This window comes from Miniopterus natalensis, chromosome 16 (genome assembly GCF_054644295.1).
Source record: "Miniopterus natalensis isolate mMinNat1 chromosome 16, mMinNat1.hap1, whole genome shotgun sequence".
NCBI classification, from domain to species: domain Eukaryota; kingdom Metazoa; phylum Chordata; class Mammalia; order Chiroptera; family Miniopteridae; genus Miniopterus; species Miniopterus natalensis.
The window spans coordinates 2319918-2345823 of record NC_142096.1 but is presented as its reverse complement, the minus strand read 5'-3'; the positions used below and the strand labels follow the sequence as shown (position 1 = coordinate 2345823).

Genomic DNA, 25906 nt, shown 5'->3' with positions numbered 1-25906 from the left:
CAAGCCTGCCTTCGCTTCTCCTCCCGCCCCAGCTGGTCCTGAGCACTCAGGTGTCATTTCCTGCAGGTTCCTGCTGTACCCCCCTGGTCTCCTCACATCGAACCCTTGGAGATCAGTATTGAATATACAGTGGACTCTGGTTTGCTAAACTTACAAAACTTTGCAATTTAACCTGGTCTATAGAGAAGCAGAAACTGTTAACTGTTAGGACAAACATTTTAAGGGAAGTATGTGGAATTTCCTACACTAAGAATTTGTATTTTTTAAAGTTAGAAATAAAATTATAGTAGACTCACAGCACTCAGAAAATACAACAATTTGAGCTTTTTAAACTACTAAGACTTACGCTGATGATGGATAGAAACCATATGCATGTGCCTCCGCCTCAAATGCCTCTGAAGTGACAGGAACAGGGATTTTAAGAAAAGGACAGTGCTAAAGGGCACAGAGGAGAGGGAAGGACAGGAGTGACAGCACTTTAGAAGCTGGAGGGCAAGAGCACAGACTGCCGTTCGGACTTCAGGGTCCGGGAAAGCGGCAGTGTGACCGACCACAGCCCACTGTGCTGCCGGACTCGGGTCAGGCGGTGGCGGCCCCGGGCTTCCGGAGAAAGCAGGACAGAGGGAGAAACTGAGAGGGGACCTGCCCGAAGGTCAGCCGTCCCTGTGGTCAGGGGACCACCCTTCCCCACCGAGGAGCCTGGGGAGTCTCTGGACAGAATAAGTATCTCTGGACAGAGGGACTGGGAGAACCCTGGACGTGGTTTAAGTGGAGGATACTTCTTTTTTTTTTTTAAGAAAGACCTTTAGTGCCCGGCTGGCATGGCTCAGCGGTTGAGCATCGACCTGTGAAGCAGGAGGTCGAGGTTCGCTTCCCGGTCAGGGCACGTGCCCAGCTTGCGGGCTCTGCTCACGGGCGGGGTGGATGTGCGAGCACAGGTGCACACGCCCACGTGGCGGGCACGGTGAAAGGAGAGCTAGTCCTCCCGTCGAGAGTGCCCCCAACTAGGAAACGGAGAAATGGCAGCGTGAGCTTGGTTCCCTAGAGGAGACCCTCACGCTTCACGGGAAGGTTACCTGCTTCGCTGCTCTTCCCCAGTTTGAGGAGTTGCGACGCGATCGGCTGTTATAAAGTTAGCACCCTTGTTTTCCATCTTTGAAATGAAGGTGCGTTTTGCTATAGATGTTGGTCTTGATGTTAAGAGTTTTTCTCCGTCACCACCCAACTGTTCCAGGTGAGCACGGTCTTGAACGGCCTGTTAGATCAGAGCTTCAGGGATCGGGCGCGTCAGAAACAGCAGGGCCTGAAGCTCGCGACTGCGATTCTGCAGAACTGGAGCAAGTGCAGCTCGTGGTGGGCCAGAGACGCCACTCCCGAAAGTAAAGTGGCCATGCTGACCCTGCTGGCAAAGATTCTGCAGGTACTTTGAGAGGCCTAGAAATACAGTCGTGGGACTGAAGTTGGCGATCACCTCACACTGTACTTCTGTTCTTTTACTGCGTCACCTTTTACACTCACCGCCATGTCTCACGCTTTATCTTTTCAGCCTGCCTTTACGTGCACTGTCGTGTCAGACAGCTTAAATATTTTAGAACAAAGTTGCTGAAATGTTGTTGAAGCCGAGGAACAAATTTACAGGCCATTTCTGAAATTTAAAAATTCGAAAGCTGTGTTAAAGGAAATTAGAGATGTGGCATAGTAACGTATCGTGCTTTCATTTCCCCTCCTTTAGATTGATTCGTCTGTATTTTTTAATACGAGCCACAGTGCATTCCCTGAAGTCTTTACGACATACACTAGCATCCTTGCTGATTCCGAGTTGGGTCTACATTTAAAGGTAAGTGGTAAAGCCCTGGCCGGTTTGGCTCAGTGGTTGGAGCGTCGGCCCAAGGACTGAAGAGCCTCGGGTTTGATTCCGGCCAAGGGCACGACCTTGGTTGCAGGTTCAACCCTGACCCTAGTCGGGGTGGGAGGCAACCAACTGACGCGTCTCTCACATCGATGTTTCTCTCTCTCTCTCCCCTTCCACTCTCTCTGAAAAGCAATAGAAAAAATGTACTCAGGCAAGGATTAAAAAAAAAGATAAGTGTAACCATGAAGAGATTACCATACTTAGGAGAATTAACACTTGTCTTTGGGTGGAAATGATTTAAATTGGCTTTTCTGAGAATTGCTTTATTAGTGAACAACAGAATTTAAATATTAATCATTTTTCTACTGAGTAATATAAAATACCTTGGTAATTCTTAGTGTCAAGAACATACTTTCATTTTAAAGATCTTTAATAATTAGATTTTACACTCTAATAAAATGTGGCCCTAATGAAAACCATCTTTTTACTGGACCGTGAAGGTTTCTTTGGAAGGTTCGGTCTACGGGATTAATCAAGTTTCTATTTTCTCAGTAGGAGGGAGTCTGGGAACTTCCCTGCCACATGGGGGATGTAGGGAACACCTAGTTTCTTTGAAGCTTGGTGTGAGGTTTGGAGTTAGTTCTGCAAGGAATAGTTGTAAATTACCCCATAGGTTATTCAAGATGTTCTTTCCAATCAGAGCTTATCTGGTATATTTCTAGCAGAGTCTATATTTTTAGGAGAAATGACGCACAAAATCATCATACAGAGTCCTTTTATTTACATGTATTAGCCCCGAGTTGGCTCACTTCCCTCTAGGGTAGAAGTTGTGACACAGCTTTGCATTCGATTGGTGTTTTATGTCATCTAGAAGGTATCTGAAGTCTTTTTTGGAATCTGCATAAAGATTTATTTGCAAACTCTTTAGAAGCATTTTATTTATCCTGTAGGCTCTGTAGCCACGACTAGCGCAGTCTCACATGTCCATGTTGCTCCCCAGGGCCAAGCTATAATCATCCTTCCGTTCCTCACCGGCCTCACTGGGGACAACCTCGAGGACCTTAAGCGTGTTCTCGAGAAGATCATCGTTTCTAACTTCCCTATGAAGTCTGAAGAATTCCCCCCGGGAACTCTGCGGTACAATAATTATGTGGACTTCATGAAAAAGGTTAGTTTTTAGTAGTACCAAGTAAAATTAAAACATTGATTTTTGTTTGTTTTTTTCTATTACATTTTGTGATGAAGTGAAATATTCAGAATTAGATAAATGTTCTAACTTTAAGAATTCAGTTTAATTCGTTTTGAAAGCTGGGTAACTATGGAGGCAGATGCGTATCTAAATCCTTTGGAATTCGCTTTTTCCCCCTAATTTTAAATTGTGAAATACTTCATGTGGCTTTTCCATTGAAAGACAAAGTCTGATTCCCCCCATTGGGGATGGGTTGGTGGCCTTGAGGACTCAGCAGAAGAATGCAGGGGAGGCAGCCCTGCGTGACGTCCAACACTAGTGAGAAGAGGCTTACAGCTCCCCCTCTCTCTCATTTCTGGGGACCCCTCTTTGTGGGACCCAGGCACCACTGCGTGAGGAGGCCACGTGGCCTCATGGGAAGACCAGTGCACAACCACCCATCCACACAGATTCTCTCTTCCCCATTCTCTTTATGAAACTTTTTCCCCAAACATACAGAAAAATTGAAAGAACAGCGTAACAAGCATCCGTATTACCACCTCCTCTATTGAGCAGCTAACATCTTGGCATATTTGCCCGTTTCGTTGTGTGTTTTTGCTGAAACATTTGCACGTTAGTTTCAGACCTCACGCCGCTTCCTTCCTAAAGGCGTCAGCGTGCACGTCCTGTGGATGAGCCACGATGCTGTTGTTATACCCACGCAAATCAACACTCCCCAGTATCTGTCGTGCGGTCCATGTTCACGTTCCATCAGAGGCCCCCACGCTTAGCTGTGTTCTTTCAGACCAGGACCCAGTTCACGGTCGCACTGAATTGTCATGTCTCTCACGTCATTTCACCTAGAACCACTTCACCCTGCTCCTTTTATTTTTCATGACACTCAATTTTTGGAAGAAACCAGAGTACTGCTCTTGGATGTTGTCCCATATTTGTCTCACTGCGTCCTTGGGGTGCTCTTCAACTGGTCCCTAATCCCCTGTATTTCCTCTAAGCTGGAGCGAGGCTTCAAGCCTGGTCCTGAGATTCAGGCTAATCGTTTCGGCAGCAGTGGCGCATCAGGGGGCCAGAAGGGTCCCTGTCCCACTGTTAGCGACCTCGCGTCTTGTGTCCTGGTTAAGGTGGTGACGCCTCATTTCTCTGTTGAGCAGAAGATAAAATTGAGTATATCGCTTAGGAAGTAGAACAGACATCGAGATGGAAATCGGGAGAGTCAAGATGAGAATGTTACATGAGCAGCCTAGACATCGGCACACGTAAGATGCTGTTGAAAAGACACATCTCCAGAATAGGACTCCGCAGAGTCTAGGCACAGAGTACCTGGAGTGTGAAGGAAAACCACCTCGGTGAAGGCCCGTAATTATGGGACTTTAGAACCTGAGAATAAAGAGAAAATCCTAAAAGCTGTTAGAGAGAAAACTGTCTGCAAAACCTAAAAATCAAAACTTAAATATTTAACAAAATTACTTACGCTGGGCATTTATTTTATCTGTAAAAAATTACTAAAATGTTAGCATTTCTTAATTCTCTGTGAAATTCTGTTATAACGTCTCTATTTTTATTAGAACCGTTAAATACAAAACAAAAATGAAACTCCAACAAAATTATTATTACCGTTATTATTCTTATATTTGCCTTTGTGTGTTTTTTCAGTTTCTAGACGCATTGGAATTATCTCAGAGCCCCATGTTGTTGCAGTTGATGACAGAAATTCTTTGTCGAGAACAGCGCCACATCATGGAAGATGTGTTTCAATCCACTTTCAAAAAGATTGCAAGAAAGTAAGTCATTCTATTCCAGCTGGGAGGCCAGGCACTGCATACATTGTGTTTCCTCGGGAAATTTATCTTCTCCGTTTCAAAAAAAGAGTTGAGTGACAGTTGCACTCAACTCTTATAACTAAATTTTATTTTGTTTTTTGTAAGAAAAAATTTTTGTCTTGAAAATTTCAAACATACTCAGAGTTGAAGGTAAAACTGTGAATGAATCTCCAAATTAAACAAGCAGCAGCATTTCCCAGTCCATCACCCCCTCTACACGTGGCTTCTTTAATCAGCATGTTTTTGAGATTCACCCACGATATAGCATGAATTAGTAATTTGTTCCTTTCTGTTGCCTTTTTTAAAAAATGCCATAGTTAACCCACTGTAGAGCATTCCACACAAACACGGGAGAAGACACATTCTTTTTGAGCACCTAGGGAACATTCTTCAGGACACGTCATATGGTAGGCCATTAAACAAGTCTTAATAAGTTTAAAATATTAAAATCTTACAGAGTATGTTCCCTCACCCACAAGAAAGCTACATCAGAAACGAGCAACTGAAGGCAGAAGTTGAAGAAGATACAAGTAGATGGGAGCATACGCCGTGCTCACGGGCAGGAAAATCTAACGTGAAAATCCCCATGCTACCCAACCCAGTCGGTAGATTCAGTTCAGTTACTGTCAGCTCCCTATGGCTTTTTTCAGAGACGTAGAACAGATAAGCCAAAAATTTGTGTGGAATCACAAAAAACCCCGAATAAAGAGCCAAAGCAGCCTTGAGAGAGAACAAAGTTAGCGATGGCACGCTGCCTGGCGGTAAACTGCACTCCGAGGCCGCAGTAGTCGAAACAGCACGGTACTGGCCTAAGAACAGGCACGGATCAGTGGAACAGAGTAGAAAGCCCAGAAATAAGCCCACGCCTATGTGGTCGATTAAAATATGAGAGAGGAGGCAAGAACTTACAGTGAGCTAAAGACAGCCTGGGTAATACGTGCAGAAGTGGAACTGGACCACATTCTCACACCACACACAAGGATAAACGCAAAATGGGTGAAAGACGTAAGTGTAAGACTCGAAGCCATGAAGTTCCTAGAAGAAAACAGGCAGGAAAGTCACTGACCTTTCTCTTAGCAATGTTTTCCCCGATATATCTCTTTGGGCAAGGGGAAAAATAAACAGATGGGACTACGTCAAACTAAAAAGGTTTTGCACAGTAAAGGAAACCGTCAGCAAAATGAAAAGACAACCTACTAAATGGCAGAAGATATTCGCCAGTGGTACGTGCCGTAAGAGGTTAACATCCAAAATTTATGAAGAACTTACACAACTCAACACCAGAAAAAAGGCAGTCTAATTTAAAAGTGGGCAGAGGACCTGAATAGGCGTTTCATGCTTGTTTAACATATACCATCTTTAAATTTTTTTTCTAATTCGTAATCACTGGCATTTACTTAGCGTATCGTGTATTAGGCACTCAAAGTATTTGTTCGAAGCATAAATGTCTGTATAACTTTCTGTTTTTCTTAGGAGTCCATGCGCCACACAGCTCAGCCTTCTGGAAAGTGTCTACAGAATGTTCAGGAGGGACGACCTGCTGTCCAGCACCACCCGCCAGGCCTTCGTAGACCGCTCCCTCCTCACGCTGCTGGGGCACTGCGGCCAGGAGGCTCTGAGAGAATTTTTTAGCAAAATTGTGGTGGATGCTATTGATGTGTTGAAGTCCAGATTTATAAAGGTATCGTACATCTACTATTAATTAAATGTTAGTAAGAATTGACAGATCTCCTTGGTCAGTGCCTGTAGAAACTGCCCCCCGGGGGGCTTCGGGTCAGGATGGTGGAGCAGGTAAATGTGGACTGACCTCAGGTCCTCCCACAGCCACATCAGAATTAATCTGACCTTCAGAACAGCCACATTGAGAACTGCCTGAAATCCCGCTGAGCAGGACCTGTAACGGGATATACAGAGTAAGCCTCCTCAAGGCTCGTGGGAGGAGTAGAGACGCAGAACCGGCAGGTCCCACGTCTACACGCGCTGGTTAAACATCAGCAGGGGTATCTCGGCTGTGGAGGTCCCCCCTGAGGAACTGTGGGTCCCAGCCCCAGCCAGGCTCCCCAGCTCAGGGTCCCAGTGCCAGGAAGAGACGCCCCATGACGTCTCGCTGTGAAAGCCAGCAGGGATTGTGGCTGAGTGAGACTAGTACTCAGCTAAGTGCTCTGCCACTAGATAAGAAGGATCTCTTTTCCTTCAGTTTGCAAAAATACGTTTCTTATTTCCTTTTGAGACCTCACCAGCTGCTACGTAATGTCCGTATTTCTACCAAAATACGTTTATCGTGATGGAGATATCCTCTAAGGCAATACGGGCCTTCTCTCCCACGCCCTTCATGTCCTTTGAGCCCCAACCCCACTGCCTTTAATGTCGATATTTCTACCAACAACCTGTACAAGGCACTGTCGGCTTTTTGTCTCACATACGGCAAAATTCTTCCATCCTGTACCCACCGCCCAACCCCAAAGGCCCATTCGTATTTTGGGCATTTTTTACGGCAGCCCCCAGCTCTTGGTATCAAAATGTGTGTTAGTTTCGTGAATCTGCTGTAACAAGTTACCATGAACTTGGAAGCTTAGAGGAGCAGAAATTTATTCCCTCATAGTTTTAGAGGCCAGATGTCCACAGTCAGTTTCACGGACCCAAAATCCAGGTGTTGCAAGGGCCACGTTTGCCCCAGCTGCTCTGAGGGTTCATTCCTGGTCTCCCAGCTTCCGGTGGCTGATGGCATTTCTTCACTTGCGACTCTGTTGTCACTTTGCCTGTTCCTGCCTGTCTGACTCCCTCTGTATTCCCTCTTACTACATGTGGTTTTATTTCGGTGCCACAGGAAGAATCCAGAATGACCTCCCCATCTTAAGATCCTTAACTCGACCACACCTGCGGACTCCTCTTTCTGCTTTATGACGTTATGTTCACAGGTTCCAGGGATGGGAGCGTGGATAACTTTGGGGGGTTGGGGACATCATTTGGCATCTGCAGTATACTGTTGGGGATGCTGGAAATGCCCAAATGGCAAATGGTTAATGTGGACTTCAGTATACGTAGCTGAAAGTTTTATTTTTTTAATAATTGAATTTTCAGCTGCTATAATTACACCTTCGGTAGATTTTATGCAGACGCCGTACACCCGCACCCTGAGCTCGCTGTTTGGACGCGGTGCGTTATTTCACACTGCCCTGAATATAACACATCAATACCTACATCCACGTTTAGACCCTGGGCTGCCTCTTATTGAAGTGATTTAACATCTTTGCTAAAACTACTTTCTACATTAAAGTCATTAAGTATTAAATTTGATAGCCTATAAAGTATTTTTCATCTTTGGTAAGATCAAAGATAATCATTTGTTACCTTTTCTTAGCTAAACGAATCTACCTTTGATACTCAAATCACCAAGAAGATAGGCTATTATAAAATGCTGGAGGTGATGTACTCCCGTCTTCCCAAAGACGACGTCCACTCGAAGGAATCCAAAATTAATCAAGTGTTTCACGGCTCCTGTGTCACAGAAGGAAATGAACTTACAAAGACACTTATTAAGTAAGGTTTTGGTTAATTTTATGTTGTACTTGATATAATATTTTTGCTATATACAGTGTATTTTCATGTATGTACGTAATGTGGTTGAATGTTTTAAGTTTAAATACTGGATTTTATACTCTCCTTACCTTTCTTATATACAAACTACTTAAATGGACTTTAGTTAGTTATTGAGTAACATATTTTATCCTGTACTTCTCTCTTATAAAGAATGAAAATTTTCTTTTTTTTAAACCCTTTTTCCTGCCCCTGCCATTTCCCCCTCAGTAGCTTTATAGTTTTTTAGTGATGTCGTGTACAGTAAGAAGGAATTTGGTATATTTTTTCCCCAGCACTTGAAATTAAAGGAGCGTTAAAATATTTTTCCTCAGGCATTCTATAAAACACAAGGTAATCAAATTCATTTTCTTTAGAACCAGCCTCCTTGGTTAGGACCGAGCACCCACATTGGTTGACATGGCTAGTTTTGCAGATTTAAAAACGAACATCCTTTATCTTGGTCTGCAGCAGGCCCCCCCGAGTCTCCTTCGTAAATGGGACGTGGGAGTTGGAGTTTATTCTTCCCTCGTCTCCACCTCCGCGCCCTGCAGGCCCCTTTCATCTCCTCGGTGTTCTCGAGACCGGGGCCCTCGTTTCTCTGGCCCCCGAGCCCGTCGGGGCCCCCGCTGCTCTTCCGTGGGCCCCGCGTCGCCTCCCGCGGAGCGCGCCCTGCTCCTGGGGCGCCCCTCCCGGTGCCGGTGGTCGGCTGCCCTGCCCGGCGCCCTGCCCGGGGCCCGTCTTCAGCAGCGGGGCCGCCTGGCGCTGCGGGGCCGGCGCGGCCGCCTCCGTCTTACACGAGCCCGTCTTCGCCCGGTCTCCGCAGGCTGTGCTACGACGCGTTTACGGAGAACATGGCGGGGGAGGCCCAGCTGCTGGAGAGGCGGCGGCTCTACCACTGCGCCGCGTACAACTGCGCCGCCTCCCTCGTCTGCCGAGTCTTCAGCGAGCTGAAGTTCTACCACGGCTTCCTGTTCAGCGAGAAGCCGGAGAAGGTAGGCCCTTGGGCGCGCTGGGCGCCGCCGGCACCGCAGGGTTTCAGGGGCCGGCCCGTCAGTTAGAGCTCTGCCACCACGCGAGCCTGATGTCATGCGTGTAGCTCTTTCATCACACGCGTAAAGCTGAGCGCTTCCCCGGGAACTTTGTAGTAGCAGCAGCAGCAGCATCGCCGCCACCCAGGTGTTTTCCTACGATCCTTCTCTTCGCAGAACTTGCTGATCTTCGAGAACCTGATAGACCTGAAGCGCTGCTACGCGTTTCCCGTGGAAGTCGAGGTGAGCGAAACCTTTCGGCGGTGCTTCCAAGCTACAAAGACTTCCTGAGTGCTTTACAGGAGAGCATGCTCAGGCAGGAAACGCTGCCAGCGTTCAGACCTGCCGGGACCACGGCTGGCCCTTCGGGTGGTTCAGCTGAGGCGCAGTCCCAGGCGGCGACAAGCAGGCTCATCAGGGGTGTCCCTCCCGGTGCCCTGCCTGGCGCCCTTCTGAGGAGCCCTGGAAAATGTGCAGAGTGAGACTTTCCCTTTAGTGACCTGTAGAGGAAGGACAGTGCCACTAAAAGCAGCTGTTGGGACATATCCCAGAAGTCGTTTTCTGAGTAAATCCCTCTGGTCGATGAGATTGAGACCCACCCGGATGCAGAATTAGGACGCGTTGGCCCTGCTGGGTTATTTGGCAGGATGAGGGGCCACGGGAAGTCATGGGGGTGATTACAGAACTCACTCTGGCAAACGTGCAGGGCGAGACTTTAGCCGTGCTGAGCTTGCTGTGCCACCTGGAGCACTTGGTGGCTGCCGTCGTTCACGGCCCTTTGCAAGTGTGAAGCTGGCCGAGGACAGAGCTCAGGCACCGTGTGCTGGAGAGCAGAGCCGGGCCGGGAGCCGTCGCTCCCACCTCCGCACGGCTGCTGGCCACTGCCACGTCTCGGGTCCACGGGTCCACGCCAACGATTACTTCCTGCCTCGTGCCCTTTCGGAACAAGACTGGGAACTTTTTTCTAGACATATGTCCCAAGAGCTAAACAAAAAATAATCGCCCTGGTTTACTAAGCAGACACTTGCTGTATATCACTCATGAACTTAACTGCGTGTAAGGTGCTCTGATGTGCCATAACCGCACAGCTGAGGAAACTGAGGCTCACGAGCCATGTACGGACTGTTGGCGACCCTGGCATGTGGCTCTAAGGGCTTGGCAGACACTGTCCCAGAGCCCAGAAGGCACGTGCTTCCCTGGGGCTCCGTGGGAATCTGTAGAAAAAGCTTTCCCTAAGGGACACTCACCTGCCTTTCTTTGTGGATATTTTTGAATACTTTTAAATTTGATAAAAGTGTTGTTTAAAATTTATGTTATTTTGCTAGATTGCTACTAAAATAGAAAACAGGTAGCCCACAGTTCTAAAAAGTCTTAAGTTGTGTGTTTGATTCTGCTAATAGGTTCCTATGGAAAGAAGAAAAAAGTACATTGAAATTAGAGAGGACGCCAGGGGAGCCGCGCAGGGGGACGCAGGTAGGGTGCCTTCCCCGAGGAGGAAGAGCCCCTGGTTGGTATGTGTTGCCTAATAGAAAAACACCTTAAATACCCCAAAACATGGGCATTCAGTTGGAAAAGTTTTTAAGTGGTGAACGAAATTCTATCTGGAAATAAATGCAATTAGGTAAACTTGCACTGCATGGAAAGATCTCCCAGTGGCCTCGGGAGGCTCAGACGCGGGTACACTTCAGTGCAGGATGAGCTTGGTATTTATTTCTTTGAGTGTGGGTTATATTACTTAGGTACATTTAGAATCTCTGTAAAATACCAGTTCCGTCCTGCGGCACCTCACATTAGCTCTGCCTCCCTCAGGACAGAGCCGCCCCAGCCCCTGACCTACCTCCCACCGATGTACTTTCTGCTCATTCATTTCTAGCGGCCTGGCCCCCGTGCTGTGGGCACGGGGCTCACGTGCCTCGGGATTTGCATGCAGGGGGTAGAATGACCTTGGCTCCAGGCATCAGCATGGATTCGGACATCCTGTTTGATGCCAGCCCCTGGAGGAGGTTCTCCCTGGCCTCCCGATTTAAAAGTAACCCTCTCTCCCTCCACATACACTTTGTTTCAGTTTTTCTGCTTAATTTTTTCTGCATAGCTTTGTTTTCTTGACTTGAGGGTAAAATTTGGACCAGTTTTCCAAGTCCCTTACATATTCAGGATTAGTTATTTTTCAGTAGCTTCTTTCCCCACATTTATGCTGCACTTCATGGGCAAAATATACATAGTTTAAATTTTAAAGGTGAAGAAATTCTCTTAATATCATATCTAAAAATGGATGCATTCTAACCTAATTTCTTTGTCCATGACAGTAGAGCATAACCGGTCAGTAACAAGAAGAATAAAAGGAGTCCTTTGCCCATTTCCTTTTTGCTGTGCTGATCTGGGTAACGAGTGAGAGTCAGGACTGACGGGAGCCTTGGGTGGCAACATCCTTGAATATCAACTAAGCTTAGAGAAGTTCATTTCCTACTACATTTGAATAAATGCATTTCTTTTTGTTTACGTTCCAGGTGGTCCTCATTATATATCGTCCTTGTCATACTTGGCAGACAGCAGCCTGACTGAGGAAATGAGTCAGTTTGACTTCTCCACTGGAGTGCAGAGCTATTCATACAGCTCCCAGGACTCTAAATCTACCCTTGGTCATTTTCGAAGACAGGTGATCACATCTTACATATCTAAACAACATTGTTAGAATCTGTGAAGGACGGGGGGCTTTGCTGTTAACATGGGAAGCCAGCTGCCCATCAGTAGGCCTCCGAGAGTAGTAGTCGTTTGGAGAATTTCCTGGGATCTGAGTCCCAGCCCATCTTCCTGCAGACTCAGCAGTCGGATCCCATCAGCAGGGTGAGGAGGGCTCTCTCCAAGGCTGACCCACGTTAGCCAGTCGCCCTGAGGTTAGTGTTTTAAATCAGAGCCACACTTAAGGATCTTCAGTGAGAACGAAAGCTGCCCTGGGGACTCGGGTGTTGGTGCCGGTGTGACTCTCCGTCTCTGGAGCGACTGCAGAAGCTCTTCCGTTGTTTACTGTTACCGAGCAAAGACCGCTGGACGCGTCAGTGTTGGCGGGGGACAGCTTAACTCTTAGAGTGAACTCTTCGTGACAAGGGCGTAGAGTAAGGGATGATTTTGATCAGTGTTTTTAGAAGCAGAATTCAGTGTTTTTTCTTTTTTGGTCCTAGCAACTTACAACATTCCCATTCTTACTAAGTTACCTGCACCTCATGTGCAACGGTTGGGGGGAGGGTTTTGTTGTTGTTTTAAGCTTTGATTAATCTCACTCTTTCCATCCATTCAAAGAGAAGACCCTCCCTTCCTCTGTCTCAAAAAAAAAGTTCTATTCCGGGTGCGTTGTCATTTCCCTCGAGGCACCTGGGCTCACTCCTCCTGCCCTCTGACTGCATGGCCCGAGTCTCTAGTTTTAGAGCCACCCAGGCCTTGTGAGCAGCGTGTCGAGACACAGTGATTCTGAGTAAAAACATAGTTGATTAGATCTGAGTCAGTCAGATGCCACAGTGAACTCCTCTGACACTTTCCAGGTAGGTGGAAACGGACACCCAGATTTCTGAGACCGATCTTGTGACTCGCTGAATATGCTTCTTCCCTGTGTCTTGTGACCCCGATTGTGTATGAAGCTTTCTGTCCCAGTGTCATTTAGTCCTGTTACTAAAATATAGACTTCCTGTCGTGTCTCAAACCCCCCGTTTGTAGAAATCATCCATTATCTTCGGGAAGTAGACGGTGGGCACAGTGTCTGTAAGGGGGGACATTTCCAAATACCGCCTCTCTTGGAAAGTGACATTCTGGAGTCGTTCCTGCCACCAGGCGGACAGAACGACAGGGCTTATCAAGGACCATTTGTATTCCTCTTTCTGTTCGGGCTCTGCCAGCACTTAGTAGCCCCAGCTGACCTCCAGCTGTCCAGAGATTTCCTCTTGGGATTTCTCAAGTCTGGTTTTCCTGGAAGTGATCTGTGCTGGAAGACGTCCAGTGCATTGTTGAACCTCTGTGTGTGTGTGAGTGTGTGAGTGTGTGTGTGAGGGGGTGTGTGAGTGTGTGAGGGGGTGTGTGCACGAGTGCGTGTGTGTGTGTGTGTGAGTGAGGGGGTGTGAGTGTGAATGTGTGTGAGTGTGTGTGAGGGGGTGTGTGCACGAGTGCGTGTGAGTGTGTGTGTAAGTGAGGGGGGTGTGAGTGTGAATGTGTGTGAGAGTGAGTGTGTGTGAGTGAAACTTTCTGAATGTGTGTGGAAACCTCGGTTCATCATTACACTTACAGAATGACTATCACTGCTGTGCTTTCTGAGCAGATTTTAGCGTCAGGAATGGTTAAGCCCCGGCTGGGTGGCCTGGTCCGTTGCAGCGACATCCGTACACCAGGGGTTGCGGGTTCTGTTCCCGGTCGGGGCACATCCCAGGTTGCAGGTTCCGTGCCCCGGCCGGCGAGCATACGGGAGGCAGCTCTTGAGGCTTCTCTCTCACGTCAATGTTTCTCTCTCTCCCTTCCTCTCTCTAAAGTCAGTAAAAAAATATACCCTTGGCTGAGGATTTAAAAAAAAAAAGATGGTTTAAAAGTTTTATTCTGTTGACTAAAATTTCAAGGCAAATTAAGGACTTTACAAAGATTTTCTGAGAAAAACTTTTTTTCGGTTTATTGAGGAAAGAAACATAAACATTTATCCTATCATATGATACTTTAATAATTAACAGCTTCACTTTCTCGGTAGAGTGGCACCTAGGAGTCCTTAGACAGTTGCTCTCCAGGTGCTGAGGGTCCTGGGGCCCCCGGTGCTCTCACATTTGAGGAAGGCTTGGTGTTCCTGCCCAGCGGCATGTCTGTGTGTGAGCTGTGCCCTGCGTGTGACCCCCGGGGAGTGACCACATGGACATGGGACAGGGTGGACAGAATGTAAGGAAGACGTGAGGCCCTATTTAATTTTAGTTGTTTAATAAGAAAGTGTACCAAATGTATTTGATATTATTACCAAATTACCGTTGTTACCGAAATGTGTATTTCTTGATATTGCCCCCAAAATCAGAATGCTGTGCATGCTGAAATTTTAAATGTGCTCTGCATAACCAGATTCCTGCCTTTCGGTAGGAGCATAAAGACCCCGTTAGCCAGGATGACGTCCTGGAGTTGGAGATGGATGAACTCAATCAGCACGAATGCATGGCAACCATGACGGCCCTGATTCGGCACATGCAGAGGAACCAGATCCTGCCTAGAGAAGAGGTCCTTCTCCCGCTCTTACCTTGTCTCACTCGCTCTTCACTGACACCGTATAGGAATGGACGTTTCGCCCTGGCCCGGTGGCCCCATTGGTTGAGTGTCATCCTGTGCACTGAAAAGTCACTGGATTGATTCCCAGTCAGGGCACACAGCCAGGCTGCGGGTTCGATCCCCGGTTGGGGCATGTATGGGAGGCAGCCAGTTGATGGTTCTCTCTCACATCAATTTCTCTCTCTCTCTCCCCCCACCCCCTCCTTCTCCTCCCTTCCTCTCTCTCTCTCAAATCAGTAGAAGCATGTCCTCGGGTGAAGACTTAAAAAGTAAAGAATGAACATTTAATATCAAAGACTAAAACCACGTCCCATACCAAACAAGCATGATGTTTGCTGTTCACCTTTTACTTTGTCATTTTTGTGTAGTAAAATCAAAATACAAAGTTAGTTTGGTTATTTTACTCTCCTTTTCAAGGCGGTTTTGAATGTGTCATTCCAGGGTCCAGCGCCAACAAGTCTCCCTCCTTGGATGAAGTTTCTTCATGACAAACTAGGAAACCCGTTGACACCATTAAACGTTCGTCTCTTCTTAGCCAAGCTTATTGTTAATACAGAAGAAGTGAGTAATTTGTCACTCCTTTAAATATTTTTGGCAGTTATATGCATCTCCGTTAAAAAGCCTACAACAGCCTGGCCGGTGTGGCTCAGTGGTTGAGCCGTGACCCGTGAACCAAGAGGTCCCGGTTCAATCCCCGGTCCGGGCACAGGCCCTGGTTGTGGGCTGGGTCCCAGGAGGGGCCGTGCAGGAGGCAGCCCGTGGGTGTTTCTCTCTCATCGGTGTTTCTCTCTTTCCCTGTCCCTTCCTCTCTCTCTAAAAGTCAATAAGAAGTATTTTAAAAAATAAACATTTTAAAAAAGCTTCTGTTCTAAAGCTAGGATAACGGATGTGACAAAGAGGGTATCGGCACGAAGGGCGTTCGTCGCGGGGAGAGAAGGTGACTCTTGCCTTGAAACTCCTCTTCCAGGCCTTCCGCCCGTATGCGAAGCACTGGCTCAGCCCCTTGCTGCAGCTGGTGGTTTCGGAAAGCGACGGAGGGGAAGGGATCCACTACATGGTGGTCGAGGTCGTGGTGACTGTTCTTTCCTGGACAGGATTAGCGGCTCCTGCGGTAAGAAGGGATGCGTCTTTTGTGCGGCCGTCCGTCCGTTCTTTGCTGATGTTTTGACTGGAGCACGTGACAGATAAATCGGGCTCCTCTGAGTGACTGAGCCGTCGTTGGCGTCGATGTTACGACGGCCTCACTGCTTTGGCTCTCTTTTCTTCTGTGTGTGTGATGACTCCTCTCACCCTTTATTTTTAAGCTATCAGACGTTTGTTTTGTTTCGTTTGTTGCTTTTACCTGCAAGGAGTTTGGAAACGAGATAATCGGTTTATTGAAAGTATGAGAAATAGCCCAGCCAGTGTGGCTCAGCGGCGGAGTGCGGCCCATGAACCTAGAGGTCGCCGGTTGCACTCCCGGTCGGGGCACAGGCCCGGGTCGTGGCTCCGTCCCCAGCGGGGGGCGAGCAGGAGGCAGCCGATGGATGTTTCTCTCTCTCTAACCCTCTCCCTTTCTCTCTCTAAAAAAAAAAATCAATACAAACATATTAAAAAAAAAAAAAAAAGCACTGTCCAAAAAAAAGACACAGTTAAAAAAAAAAAAAGTATGTGAAATAAATGTCGGTAGACTTCTTCGGTGACTAAAGTCCCTGCATTTCTCAGCATTTGTTCTGCCAGCCTGTCTGCGTCCGCAGCATTGACCGGCCTGTAACGGCTGAGATGCTCGGCAGTGACTGCAGGGCCGGGGGCACTGTTTTGTGCTGGAGCCTGTGGCACTCGCCACTATAGGCTCGTGTGGGGGGGAGCTCTGCCCGCTCGTTTGGAAACGTTAGCCCTAATGTGTAAGTTTCCCTGTAAGGCTATCCTGGGAATAGCGCTTACTCAATATAATATTGTACATGGAGCTTATATATGTGCTTGTGTGTGGATGTGCCTCTCTCATTTCAAAGAAAGCTAAATTTTAGGTTTCTTAGCTTTAATGTGATGGAATAATATGTAATCTGCTTACTAACATGAAAAAATTAAGAGAATATTTAACTAAAAAACTGTTGGAAAAGACTGATTTAGCTGCTTTTGAAAGAGCTGAATTGCTTAGGGGTCAGAGTAGCTGGTAAAAGCAACAGCGAGCCAAAGTGAAAGGCACAGGACGCCTTGACTCAGAACACTGCAGTGGCTCAGACCAGAGGAAGCCTGGCTCTCGCTGCATTCCCTCCCTGGCACAGACATCCTGGTCAAGGGCCGGGTGGATCAGCACAGATCTGGGGGTCATCTCCTCGTTGCGGGTGCCACTAACTGACCCCAGCAGTTTTGTAGGCCCCGGAGGTGGGAGGAGGGTGTGGGAGAAGGGCTAGTAGTTGAAGAGCGCTAGGTCCTGAGTCGGTGGGGCAGGCGTCTCCAGGCTTTCCCGTGCTCCCTCTATAAGGAGGTTTCCGTGGAGGCCCCTGAAGAAGACAGAGACCTAGGGGTGAGGGCACCTGGGCCAGGAGTGCGCGTGTGTGGAAGAGCCACCAGACGGGGCCTGCGGGCCTGACCCACGACCCTCTGAGACTGCAGTGTGCTGGCGACGCTCCGGGCCTGGTGCAGTGTGGGCAGCCTTCCCCGAGGCGACCAGGGGGAGCCTCTGTAACTGCCTGTGGTCGGGCCTGAGAAACCACTTCGGTTCGTAACCAGGAGCCAGACTCAGTAGAATGCCACGTGTCCTTTATAAATGGGCTTTTGGATTAAAAAATGCTTTTTCAGAATGGAATGCGACATATAAACAGAATTTTCATGCCATTTCAGGGGGTTCCCAGAGATGAAGTCTTAGCCAATCGATTGCTTCACTTCCTGATGAAGCACGTCTTTCACCAGAAAAGAGCCGTGTTCAGTCACAACCTTGAAATCATAAAAACCCTTGTGGAATGCTGGAGGGATTGCTTATCCATCCCTTACAGGTACACGCGTACTGGACTGTGCAGTGTTGTTTAGAAATTTGAAAGATGTAGCATGTTGTAAACGTGATCACAGTGAAATTCAGTCTCGTGAAGCGATGCAGGAGCACTGTAACTGGAAATAGAATCCTTTTATTGGGGTATAATATTGCTACTCGTAAAATCCCAGCTTCCAGAGTCTGGCACCCGACGCACTTTGCTCTTCCCTGTAACAGCCCAGGCGCAGACTGTAGGACTTTTCTTTGATTCCTTTTAGCACCGCCTGAGGTAAGCTCAGACTTTCAAAAGGTTTTCATTGGAGAATGTGGGCAAATAATTCTAGGAAGATGTGAAACTGCCTGTGTTCCAAAGCTGGAGTAACCTGGATGTGAACAGAGGTCAGCAAGAAGGGCGCAGGTGTGGAAAGTAAAAGCGGGTCTTACCTTGAACACTCGCTGCAGAAAATCCTGTATTTGTCTTCCTTCTTTATTATATAATAATCTGTACCTTTATACTTCTGTTACAGGTTAATATTTGAAAAGTTTTCCAGCAGAGATCCTAATTCTAAAGACAATTCAGTAGGAATTCAATTATTAGGCATTGTAATGGCTAATAACTTCCCTCCCTATGACCCAAAGTGCGGCATAGAGAGTAACAAGTAAGTGTCATCGTTTTACTTTCTTTCTTTTTTTTTAGGTTAAAGTAATCCCTTAGGTCGTGCAGGCTTCTTGGTCTCACTTCTCATGGGGGAGGAAGCCCAGCGAAGGCGGAACAGGCTGTAGACGGGCCCCTAGACATGGTGCGATGTCAGTCAGTGCGGGATGCGGTCGGTCCCCCTCCCAGAGCATTGGGAGGCCGTTGTCCGCCTGGAAGAGCGTCTGTTTCTCGGCCACTGGCTTCCGTGCTGGGAAACGGGGGGCCCTTGCTCTGCGTGTCCCCTTCAGCTGTAGTCGCCTGCCCTCGGGCATACGTTTCACTGTGACTGCAGCAGGTTCTGTGTAACTGAACCGACTCCCGTGCGCCTTCCCGATGTGAGGACAGCGCCTTAGATACGTCCTCATGTGTGTTCACCCAGATAATCCGGACCGTGCCTTAGGTTTCACGTTCCCTCAGTTTGTGCTGCTGATACGGAGCAAGGAGTAAAATGTTCTGACTTTACGTCAGCAGAACGGATGCTTTCGTGCATGCCGACCGTCTCTGTTTGTTACAGGTACTTTCAAGCTTTGGTCAGTAACATGTCCTTCGTGAAATACAAGGAGGTTTACGCAGCAGCAGCAGAGGTGCTGGGGCTTGTTCTCCGTCACGTCACCGAGAAGGGACACGTGAGTGCGCAGCTCTCAGTAATGCTCTTTCCATTCTGGCTCATGACACTCGGGACCTAAATCCCCCTTCTGTGGGAAACCGAGTGGTCGCTCCGCATTTGTTAATAGTTTACCCCCTTTCCTACTGAGTACAGTTCTCAACATCTTTAAAGAGCACATGTGATTTTTTTGAAACACTGGGGAATTTGTTAGATATTTAAAGATCGGTATTTACTCTCTATTATAAAAGTCAGGATATGAGTATTTTGCCAGCCCTCAGCCCTCTGAACCTGGTCTCGGGGATCCTTTTGGAGAAAATTACCCAGGTAGACGCCTGCTGCTGTGAGGGCCGTTAGCCTGTGAAAATCCTCCGCTTCCCATTTCGACATAACACAGCTGTTACCCAGGAGAAGGCGCTTCCTGGGAGCCTTTCCTACCTGGGCGCCCTGCCCACTTCACTGCATTGCAAGGAAACCTTACTCAATTTTTTAAAAACTAGCATTTCCCTTTATTTTTTTAAATACGTTTTTATTGATTTCAGAGAGAGGAAGGGGGAGAGAGAGAGAGAGAGAGAGAGAGAAACATCAATGATGAGTAATTGATCAGCTGCCTCCCACATGCCCCCTACTGGGGATCGAGCCCACAACCCGGGCCTGTGCCCTGACTGGGAATCGAACCATGTGACCTCCTGGTTCATAGGGCGACGCTCAACCACTGAGCCACCCAGGGCGAGTTCTGCTTCTTAAATGACTTGTTGGCAGTGTTTCATTTCATTGTCAGAGAAGCACTAATCTTTATTGATCCGACATGTTACGTGAGCTGGACCCCACCAGTGCCCGCAGCACAGGCGTGGCCGTGGCCTGGCTCACCCAGATGTACCGTCCCAGAGCCTCTGGGTGCTCAGTGGTTCCTGCAAACCCGCGAGTGCTCCTGCAGCTTCGCCCCATGAACAGTTGGGGGTGACAGCACCCAACACTTAACTATTCAAGATAAATCTCTTTTCAGAAACTGAACATGTTTCCCCCTTTGGGTATTGGAAAGAAACTTAACCTTTCAGGGGCTGGAGGAGCCGGTGTGTGAGCTGATCGTGAAGCAGCTGAAGCAGCATCAGAGCGCGAGGGAGGACAAGTTCATCGTGTGCCTGAGCAAAGTGGTGAAAAACTTCCCTCCCCTCGCCGACAGGTGAGGTGTTGACCGCGGTGCGTCCCAGCGGGAGGTGGTGGCCACGGCCCCCACCCACGGCCCATCCCCTGGCAGGTTCATGAGCACTGTGTTCTACCTGCTGCCGAAGTTCCACGGTGTGATGAAGACGCTCTGTCTGGAGGTGGTGCTGTGTCGCGCGGAGACCGTTGCAGACCTGTACTTACAGCTGAAGGGCAAGGACTTCGTGCAGGTGATGAGGCACAGGTGAGCGGGGACCAGCCCCCGCCTCCGATCAGCCGGCCCGGGAAATGTCAGTCTCCTCCGCTGTTTCCTTCCGCTTGCACAGAGCTTGTGGGTTTCGTGGAATAATTATATTTACAGAAAAGATAGCCCACATAGTACCCTTCACTCAACTTTTCCATCCTATATTGTGTTGCATTTGTGAAAACTAAGGAATTCACATCAGTACATTCCTGTGATCTAAACTAGATTTTATTTGGATTTCACCAGCTTTCCCACTAATTTTTCTATTCCAGGATCTAGTCCAGGATTCCACATTGAATTAATTTGTTTATTTTTAATAATTTGGCCCATGATAATTATTTTTAAGAATGTAATTTCTATGTAAGTGTAGTATTATCTATTATTACAAATTTTGAAATATAGAACATCACAAAAGTTAACCTATCCTACCTGAAAGTATAATATTAAAAACTGTTAAATTTATGTGTTTTTAAAAATCCCTCTTATTATAGAGATGATGAAAGACAGAAAGTGTGTTTGGACATAATTTATAAGATGATGGCAAAACTGAAACCAGCGGAACTCCGAGAGCTCCTGAGTCCTGTTGTGGAATTCACCACTCACCCCTCTCCAGTGTGCAGGGAACAGATGTACAGTGTCCTCATGTGGGTCCATGACAACTACCGGTAAGCTGTACCTTCATGTTTGTATCGCACTTCTTAGGGGGAATTTGGGTGCCTTCAGCAACCTGGAACAGATCACAATAAGTAATACGAACATTTTAAACATACAGTTAATAATGAAAACAAGTTTATTTTTGTAAATTGAAATGTATCCTTATTTTAACTCATATTACATATCTGTGGGAAATATTTGGAGCATGAAATTGTTGGTTGAGTTAAACGTGTACATTGTTTTCATTTTTTATTATTATTTTTCCCATCACTATTTATTATCCATATACCCTCTTCCCCTCCAACCCCACCCCCTAAGCCCCGCGGTCACCGCACTGTTGTCCTGTGAGTTCTTTCTCTTTTGGGGGGAGGGGGTAAAAGTGTAATTTGTTTCCATAGTTATCCCTCTAAGATCTGACAAGATTACAGGAAGGAACGGCGCGGGGATGTCTTCATCATGCAGGACCTCACGCCCTTCCCGTGGGACCTGGGCCACCTCTCGGCGTTCCCAGGGAGCCCCCCAAAGCCCTGCCTCTTCCACCAGCCCCTCCCCTCCTGCACCTGAGAGAGGGGTGTCACTGCAGTGGGCTCTCAGAGGCAGCAAGGGAGGAAGTTGGGGTGCACAGGTGTGCAGATAGGTTCCGCTGTTACTTTGGGATTTAAGTTCCATGGAAAACGCCAGATCTATATGTATTTTTTTACTTTAACTTTGGACAGTGTTACTGGGTTTGAACAAAAGCGATACAAGAGCTTTTTAATGTTTTGTCATTCTGTTATTTTCTCAGGGATCCAGAAAGTCAAGCAGATGATGACTCCCGGGAAATATTTAAGTTGGCAAAAGATGTGCTGATTCAGGGACTGACGGACGAGAACCCTGGACTTCAGTGGGTGCCCCTCCTGCAATAACGGGCCCAGGACAAGTGCATTCAGGGCTCTTTTTCCTAGACTAGCGTAGTGCAGTTTTATTTGCAGTATTAGCATTTTCTCTGCCTCTTGCATTCATAATGTTAAATAAAAATGTATTTTAAGTCACATTAGACTTAAAAATCCTGACAGGTTACTTGAATACAAAACTCTTGAAAAAGTGTGGAGAAAGCTGCCCCTGCGAGAGCAGTGACTGAAAGCATTTCAGAATGAAAGAAAATCGAATGAGTCACTGTGTTTTTCATTTAACTCAAATAGTTGAGATCACACAGTGCACATTAATATTAAACAGAATGTTTGAAACCTTAGAAATAAGAGGAAACTATATGTTAATTATACGTGGAAACATGAATGACAGTCATCCTCTAAAAAGCCTACCTGAGTCAGTTATAAGAGTGTTTTATCAAGTACTAGCGATATGAAAAGGGCATAAACCCTTTGTATGATTCTGTATGTCAATTAATTTCCTATTCTGATGCTTTTCTTCTCTTTTTCAGATTAATTATTCGAAATTTCTGGAGCCATGAAACCAGGTTACCTTCAAATACCTTAGACCGGTTGTTGGCACTAAATTCCTTATATTCTCCAAAAATAGAAGTACACTTCTTAAGTTTAGCAACAGATTTTCTCCTTGAAATGACCAGCATGAGCCCGGACTATCTCAGCCCTCTGTTCGAGCACCCGCTGTCAGAATGCAAGTTTCAGGTGAAGTGCTCCTCTCAGTGATAACAAAGATCACAAGCTTTCCCTGCCTGTCAGTCAACAGACATTTTCTGATCGTGCTAAACTGGCTTTCTTTTTTTTAATTGAGGTATAATTGACATGTAACATATTAGTTTCAGGTGTACAACATGACAAGTAGATATTTGTATACATTGCAGAACGATCGCGCTGAGTCTATTTAGCATCCATCACAACGCAAATTTTTTTTTCTTAGCAATGAGGACTTACGTACTTGCTGATAGTACCATTGGATTTTAAATTAAAGTATTTCCATGTTGTTAAAGAACCATTATTTTATTTGAAACTCTCTCACATGCAGGAATACACTATTGATTCTGACTGGCGTTTTCGGAGTACAGTTCTCACTCCCATGTTTATTGAGACTCAGACTTCCCAGAGTGCTCTGCAGACCTTGTCCCAAGAGGGATCCCTTGCTGTCCAAGGGGCTGTGGCCAGGCAGATACGGGCCACCCAGCAGCAGTACGATTTCACACCTACACAAAACCCAGGTAACCTTCTATCTGAATGCCCACCTCTTGGGCACCAGTCACTCTTACCTCGACTGCAAGAGCACTGAGCATCTGTAAGAAGTGAAAGGATAGTAGGAAAAAGTGATAAAAACCACAAAAAAAGATACTCAGTCAAAGGAGAGAAGGGACTGGAGTCCCCAGAATAGTCATATTTGCAGACACGGAGAGTGGAAGGGTGTGTCTGGGGCTGGGGAAGGGCAGTGCGGAGTTCGTGTTTACCGGGTGTGGCTCTTCAGGTTGAAATGACCCTAAAGCCGGAGACGGTGGTGACAGTGGGTGGTGGTGATGGCTGCCCCGCTATGTAAATGTACTCGATGCCACGGAACTTTAGACTTGCACATGGTTAAAACAGTCTATTTGATGGTGTAAATATTTTACCACAGTTTTTTTTAAAAAGGGGAAATGGATTATTTCTGACTGGAAAAAAGAGGAAGTTTTAGTACATTATGTTCTGTTTTCTTTTCCAGAAAAGTCTGCTTAGTGCATCAAATGTAAACCCCCGTATCTCAGAAGCAAAGTGGAGCTAAACCAAATTTATCTGCTGTGCTTAGAGTATACTAAGCTTTTCTTTCTTAAATGCTTCAGTTGTTTCCTTTGATCATCAAAGCTCAAGTTGTAGAGTAAAAAAATATCTAAATTACTTCATAGAAACGCTTCAAGTTTTCTGTTCTATTCATTTTTTAACATTCTGTTGGTTCTAATCTGAATAATTACAATGGAAATTTATGACACTGAGATCAGAAATAGAGGGTCCTAATACTTTATTGTAGACACAAAACGTCACCCCTGTGATGATCACAGCAGCTCCAGAGAGCAGGTGACATGTTCTCTGCTTTACAAATGAGGACACTGAGGCCCAAACACCCGAGCTGCCTGGGGCCGTCCACTCCTGACCTCACGCAGCTTCCGCCCCGTGTCCTTCTGCTGGAATGTGACGGTCTCCCTGGGGGAGCTGTTCCAGGTCACTGTCGCAGGGGCCACCGGGACGACTGTTCCCTCACAGTGTGTTGTGACAGTTGGAGCCGCCAGATGGACACGGTGGCCGTGGGGAGTGGGCCCGGCGGGCCGCGCGGCTCTGAGCTGAGAGATGCTGGTCCTGCCTCTTTGCAGATGGACGGAGCTCCTTTAACTGGCTCACTGGAAGCAGCGTCGCCCCGCTGGACTACGGGGCCTCCCCACCCTCCGATTCCTTGTCGCCTTCCTTGCTGCTCGCTCACAAGAGGAGTGAGAGAGGAAAGACGGCGCCCTTAAAGTCAGTGGGACCTGATTTTGGGAAGAAAAGGCTGAGCCTCCCAGGGGACACGGTGGATGACAGAGCCAAAGGTAAAGTGTGGTCAGGGAAACGTGTTTGAAATGGCCCTGCGCCAAATCAGCACAGGCCCGGGTAGGAAGCGAGCTGCCGATCGTGCCCACAGACCCGCGTAACCTGTGATCGATGCCGGTAGAATTCAACTCAGGGTCACCTGGGCATGTTCCATGTTGAGATCGTCGTGTGGGTTCCAGAAAAGCTGTTGGATAAACTGAACTCAGTGCGTTCGTTGCTGCGAATGCTGAATTGTCCAGCTGTAACAAGCCTGCTTTCTGTCCTTCAGGTCCAGACAGTCGGGCAGAAATACTGAGATTGCGCAGGCGATTTTTAAAGGACCGAGAAAAGCTCAGTTTGATCTATGCGAGAAAAGGAATTGCTGAACAAAAACGAAAGGAGGTCTGTATCTTTCTCGGGGGGTTGATTGGGCTGAGATCTGTTTTAGGTACATACCCTAAGGAGACAGGCTTCCTGCTCGATACCGGTTCCAATGTTGGTCCACAAACCAGAATCAGAGAAGCAGCATGTGACACAAGTTACTTATGAACCCAAGTCTCCTCTGACCGGTGCAGATGTGAAGGGCACTCGTGACTCACTGGTCAGGTTGTGGCATCTTGGAATGAAACGCCCAGGGTGACCCCTGAATCGGCGGTGGGTCCTGGCTCCCAGGCCCCGGCAGGACCCCGTCTCTGCCCCTCTGTCAGCCTCTCTCCAGGGTGGATTGTTCTCTGAACAGATTGACTTTCTCTGTGTGGAGGAGCCGTGAGCACCAGTTACTCCTGAGTTTTACACGTTAAAACCGTAGCTGCTGGGAAGGGATTTCCCGCTCTACCTCAGGCGAGAGTCTTGACCCTCCTCGGCTCAGGGGCCATTTGGGGACCAATACTATATTGTGGGGGGACGGGGGGGGAGGCCACGTCTCCGCCAGCCACTCCTGGAGGTACGTGGATGGGAGGGGTGGTTGGCCCGGGGGGGGTGGGCAGCTAGGCGGACGGGTCAGAGCTGTCTGCTGAGAGCAGTGATTTCAGGCCCAGGTGCGTCATGAAGGAATAGTTAGACATTTCTCAAAATGCGGAAATAGTGAGATAATTTGTTTAGCCATAGCTTCAGTCTTTCTTACAGCTTTGAAAAGTTTTCAGTCAGGTTCTCTGGTTTTATAAATATTCAGATTACTTTGTAGTAAATATTTAAATAGTCTTTTCACCACTCGTCTCTGCCGCAGTGATTTTTCTTTTGGATTTGTCATCTCTCGTCGGCTGGTGAAACACGGTGACCAAACCATTTTGGATACAAATTGTCACCGATTCACCTGTGTGTGGCAGATGGTGCTCTCAGTTTCAGGGCTCATGTCCGACTGGTTTTCTTAACC

General features: G+C 47.3%; 1 protein-coding gene across 1 annotated transcript in view; it reads left to right on the top strand.

The window, feature by feature from the left end:
* The window catches only part of PRKDC (protein kinase, DNA-activated, catalytic subunit), an 84895-nt gene that overhangs the window by 33201 nt on the left and 25788 nt on the right, over window positions 1-25906 (top strand). The window contains exons 37-60 of the mRNA XM_087825259.1: window positions 1235-1420; window positions 1733-1837; window positions 2853-3020; window positions 4692-4819; window positions 6332-6539; window positions 8220-8398; window positions 9261-9429; window positions 9643-9708; window positions 10866-10938; window positions 11973-12121; window positions 14560-14694; window positions 15184-15303; window positions 15710-15853; window positions 17566-17717; window positions 18220-18351; window positions 18904-19015; window positions 20052-20176; window positions 20252-20401; window positions 20893-21066; window positions 21840-21938; window positions 22476-22683; window positions 23021-23210; window positions 24342-24554; window positions 24824-24936. Coding sequence (XP_087681385.1) covers window positions 1235-1420; window positions 1733-1837; window positions 2853-3020; window positions 4692-4819; window positions 6332-6539; window positions 8220-8398; window positions 9261-9429; window positions 9643-9708; window positions 10866-10938; window positions 11973-12121; window positions 14560-14694; window positions 15184-15303; window positions 15710-15853; window positions 17566-17717; window positions 18220-18351; window positions 18904-19015; window positions 20052-20176; window positions 20252-20401; window positions 20893-21066; window positions 21840-21938; window positions 22476-22683; window positions 23021-23210; window positions 24342-24554; window positions 24824-24936 — 3498 coding nt within the window. The remainder of the gene's footprint in view (window positions 1-1234; window positions 1421-1732; window positions 1838-2852; window positions 3021-4691; window positions 4820-6331; window positions 6540-8219; window positions 8399-9260; window positions 9430-9642; window positions 9709-10865; window positions 10939-11972; window positions 12122-14559; window positions 14695-15183; window positions 15304-15709; window positions 15854-17565; window positions 17718-18219; window positions 18352-18903; window positions 19016-20051; window positions 20177-20251; window positions 20402-20892; window positions 21067-21839; window positions 21939-22475; window positions 22684-23020; window positions 23211-24341; window positions 24555-24823; window positions 24937-25906) is intronic.